Source organism: Aplidium turbinatum, chromosome 2, assembly GCF_918807975.1.
Source record: "Aplidium turbinatum chromosome 2, kaAplTurb1.1, whole genome shotgun sequence".
NCBI lineage: Eukaryota > Metazoa > Chordata > Ascidiacea > Aplousobranchia > Polyclinidae > Aplidium > Aplidium turbinatum.
Window position 1 is genome coordinate 23194822 of NC_137473.1, and position 4949 is coordinate 23199770.

The following is a 4949-nucleotide window of genomic DNA, read 5'->3' on the forward strand; positions in this document are numbered from 1 at the left end:
GACGGAGTGTGCGTTTAGCTTTATGCGCTTGAAAACATACTCGATGTCGCTTTCGAGTCGAAATCTCTGCAGTGAAATGTCGCCGCGGCAGTTGAATCGCTCAGTGTGAAAATGAACTTGAAGTGTTTGGGATCCCAGCGACCTCAGCTTCAGCGGAGCGATCGTTTTGAAAAGCTGGCCTGACCGTCACGAAGCTGAGATCCCGACTGATGGGTGACCATGTCGCTTGTGTTCTTAAACACCAACGTGGGCCTGGAGCTGTAGACGTTATTTTGTGTTCTTTTTTCGCAAATTTTCATCGTTTTTTTTTTGTGTTTTCTAGTGAATTTTTATGTCGTTTCTTTCTATAAAATCACATTTTGCAGTGTGGTGAATAGTTGTGATATTCGAAATCGAAATTCGGAAATCGAAAATAAATTGAATTTCGAATATTCAAATAATTGAAATTGAACACCCCTATATACGGTACATCAATTCTAGCCAAACTACTGCAGAAATCATACTACATAAGTGTATGTAGTATGATTTGGTAATGGAAATGGGTAATGGAAAGACGGAATGGCTCGTTTTGGTGAGTCCGATCCCTTAACGGGGGATTTTTCAATTTTTTTTTTAATTATTGGGTACCGTAGCCTAATTATCATTGCCGTTTTAGGGGATGCCAGGTTAAGAGTTAGGGTTAGGGGTTAGAGGTTAGGAACTCACCGAATCGGACTCACCGAATAGTAGCAGACCCATGGAAAGAATAGCTATCAAGTTAATGTTAACAACATAATGAGGATAATGTGTCACAAAATAGCCTCAAACAAAATTGTTAATAATAACCATCAACATGACTCATCAAACAACAGTGAAGCATCTAAACAACAGTCCCCTCTGAAGCAGGCATCGAAATATTAGCCATGATGAGAGGTTTAAGTGACCCATGTCTGATAACAACAGCTGTAACAGAATCTTGTGACAAACCATCAGTTGCAATGCACTGGATGTGAACAGAAAATTTGTATGGAATTTCTGGAACTAATGCTGGTAGGTTCAATGCTTGAGGATTTATAGTATAGACAGAGTCTGAATAATTAAATAGCAATATGAGACCAGTCGCCAACTTTGCATCAGAAATGCTGGCAGAAGAAGTGTTTTCAATAATTAGTAACATTTGAAAACATGGTCCAATGCCCTGAATTGTGGCAGAGAGCTTTAGTGGCATACGAGGATCATCGGATATTGGAGTGATACTGGACTGAAGACCTTTTAGATAAGTTTTAGCAATATTCAACCTCATGAGTTGAAGATCACGCTGAAAATTTTGGAAAATATCTTTGCTGTTTTCTCTCTCCCTCACAGTTTGATCAACAAAAAGTTGAGTTTTCTTTGGAATGTCCAATTTAATCCGCTGTGAGGCAGGTGGGCCTCTGTGGCTTGACTGGTTTGCATATTCAACAGTCCTTTTCAAGATTAAAACTTGTAAAGCTCCAGACGCCAGGACAGCAACAAGAGTGCTTTGTTCTCTTCCATATTTACCAAAACAAAGTGCTTGCGGTCTGTCATACAGTTTGATTGTGTCAACTAAGTTCTTGTCCCTATATATTTGCACTTCATTACTCTGCAAACCAACCATAACAGCTTTGAAACCCTTTGATTTATGATCTAAAATCGCAGTGCACAAAATTGAACAGGGCATCTCAATAACCCACAGTAATTTCCCTTTGGTAGAATAACAAGAAAAGGTTTTGTCCATAAGGGCTACCATAAGAAGTTTGCTAATTCTCTCCAATCCGACAATTTGGGAATTAAGCTCCAGACAAACTTTTGAAGATTCTGAATCTTTACGTAAAATGTGAACTTTACCATCACGACAAGCAACAAATAAGCGGAAGTCTACATCAAATACCCCAGAAACATTGATAAAAACGGGCACTCCTGGAACAGGAAATTGTTGCAAAGGTGTAAATGCTTCACAGTCAATGATATGAATCTTCTTATGCTCGGTACCAACAACAATGGCAGAAATTGCATCCTCTTCAGCAACAGACTTCTTTATGGTTGTCAAGCAAGTTATCACAGACTCGTGTGTTAATGCTTTGTTTTTGTAATCTTCAATAAACTGGTGACCTTCGCTATCAGTAGAAAGTTGAAGAAAAAGAGAAGTGCGTGTGGTCAAAGAAGATGCTTGAACCTCTTTTCTCAAATTGATTAAACCTTCTGCAAGCATTGTAGTATTAATCTCCCCATTACTGGCTTGGTCCCATAGCAATGCTTCTTCTTTGTTGATGGAAAGCAAAGGAAGATTATACTTATAATAAGGACGCATGTTCTTATAAACAAATAATGCAGGACCAGATGCAACGACAATTCCAGGAGTCCTTGGTTCTGTTAAATCCATAAATATACTTGCAACCCCAGTAGGTAAATCTAACAAAGCGTTTTCTTGCACAACAGAAGTGCCTTTCATTAGTTTTATAGTCATGTTGTAAGAGCCTGTTCCAAGATCTGCAATGACAAGCTTATTGTCTCCATCCCCATTTAAATCGGCTAATGTAAGACAAGATGAAAATGTGTAGACTTGGGCAACAGGATCATAATGTGCAGACAACCAATTGGGGTTACTCTCTTGTAAACCGCCATCCATGTTGAAATTAATAATAGAAATCAAACTTACTTCAAATACACAGCAAGTGCCTAAAAAATGAAGAAGTTTAGTTGAAAGCTAATAGGCTGATTACTGTGATTAGTGATTAGTTTTTATATATAATCAATAAGGGAAGCAAATTAAAGAATATATTATACCGAAAGACTTATGACTCTACATAAAATTTAAGTGCCGGTGTACACTGTACACACCTCTCAAAACAATAACTTTAAGCAAAGTAAAACATAATCAACAGATACAAAATTGACAGAGTATCATATCACTTAAACTGATAAAAGGTTTCAAACGATAAATGCAAACAGCCATGTGGACAATTACACTATGTAACAAAAAAACTTTTTTTTGCCCATGGGAAATAATTGCTAGGCCTATATTCCAGGGTTCGATCTTAGCGGTAGTCCGCTAGCCAATGGCTAGTGAAAATTTGCGCGGACTAGTAAAAATGTTGCAGTACTAGTCCGATTGGCTAGTGAAAATATTCGTCGGTGAAAAGTTTTGGTTTACAAGATGGCGATTGGCGACGTCACTCTCACTCTGAAATACTGCAGAAATTTGCTTGCCAGAAGCGAAATTGCACGAAAAAGGCTGCAAAGTCGGTCAACTGAGCACGTGACTACTTTTTTCTTGCATTTTCGCTAGACACGTCATGTGGTAGGATAGTAGTGAGCACGCCAGGTCGCCAGAGTTGCCAATTTGGCTTTTTTGAAGCCAGATTTTGAGAATCTGACTGTTTTTCAACTCGCTTGGCTAATTTTTTTTCATGTTTCATCGATTTTTTGTCAAATTAATAAAAAGCCAACATAATTTTGGCTTTTTTTGGCTTAATTTTCTCTTTCGCGATTTTTTTTAGGAAAAAAATTCGGTCTGCGTCAATTCGAGCAGTAATTTCTATATTTGGTTGTAGTGTCCGACCGAATTTCGTTTTGAAGCCGAAACTAGAAAATTTTCTAGTTGCTTGTCATTTCATTAACTATGTTTCTGCGTTGTCGCTGAAGTCAAAGTTCGGTGGGACACTATTTGGTTGCGCACTTTTATATGTGTATGTTTAATGAATACTAATTGTTTTTTTCTTGGCTTTTTCAGCTGTTTTTTGCTGGCTTTTTTTGGGCTTTTTTTGTGACTAGGTCTGGTTTTTTTTGGTGAAGACAGGTTGGCAACCCTGCAGGTCGCCAGCACGAAGCCAGCATCCCAGCAAGCAGCAGTTAGCAAAATTAACGTTTTTTTGTTGATATATCGTGATCAAATGCTGATTCAATGTTACTACAAAGTGTCTAACGCTGAGTGTTAACTGGGTAGTTATCGCTATTGTTAATACGTCATCAGACAATAGAAAAGTCAGTAAACTGGTCGGACTAGTGAAAAATCGTGCGGGCTAGTGAAAACGGGGAGCAACTAGTCCGGTGGGCTAGTGAAAAAAAAAGTTAAGATCGATCCCTAATACTGATCAGGTTCGAGCCTAATTGCTGAGTTACAAAATGCTCTTAATTAATGAGTAACTAGTTGAAAATGATATACAACACACATCAAACCTTCCTCTTCCAATTCATATAAAAAAAAATTCAGATCATTGTCATATCTGCCGCAGATAAAATGTAGTCAAAATTAGTCTATCATGAAAACTACTGCCAGTAGCTCATTTTACACAATGTTATTGGAAAGCCCACCAGTGAAAACATGGGGTTAAACACAAAAAATTTTAAGATTGGACTAGTGGGTCTAGAGTTATGGTCATAAACGTGTTGCTCTTCTATTCGCGAGGACACCTAGTGACAGCATATAAATGACGTGATATCTCGAAAACCGCTGACCCAATTTTCATAAAATTAGTGTCATTTTTCTCAGCATAGTGAGAGGAATAAAATAAGCCAATAAAAAAATAGCATGGTTCCAAAAAGTCATAATTTTGTCTGAAATATAATGAAATGACCCTGCTTTATTGATAAAATTCGCTTAAACAATGGTTCGATTTTACTCAAGACAACACGGAAACCATCTTCCAGTTGCAGACAATGTCTGTATATACTTATTCTTGATAAACATCATGGTCGAAAAGCCACTTTCACAGTGATAAGTTGTTGAGAAGAGAATTAACACAGTCATGGCTTCCATAGCAAGATTTGGGAAAGATTCATAGCTAACACACCAAAAATCTTCTAACTTTGATTTGTCAAACAGCAGTTTCAATTTTTGGCAGATTTTCATTTCGATGATGTTCTTCAAATTATCCTCATCCGACATTTTTGTTAAATCAAAAAAGAAATAGATTTATAATCCAATCCGGAAATAAGTCAATTCACCA

At 37.4% G+C, this 4949-nt stretch overlaps 1 protein-coding gene across 1 annotated transcript; it reads right to left on the reverse strand.

Annotated features, from left to right (window-relative positions):
- Positions 1 to 859: 859 nt before the first annotated feature.
- LOC145788438 (BBSome complex member BBS1-like) lies at positions 860 to 2629 on the reverse strand. Its single transcript, XM_082600205.1, has one exon. The coding sequence runs from the start codon at positions 2627 to 2629 to the stop codon at positions 860 to 862; it is 1770 nt and encodes a 589-aa protein (XP_082456331.1).
- Between the last annotated feature and the right edge of the window lie 2320 nt (positions 2630 to 4949).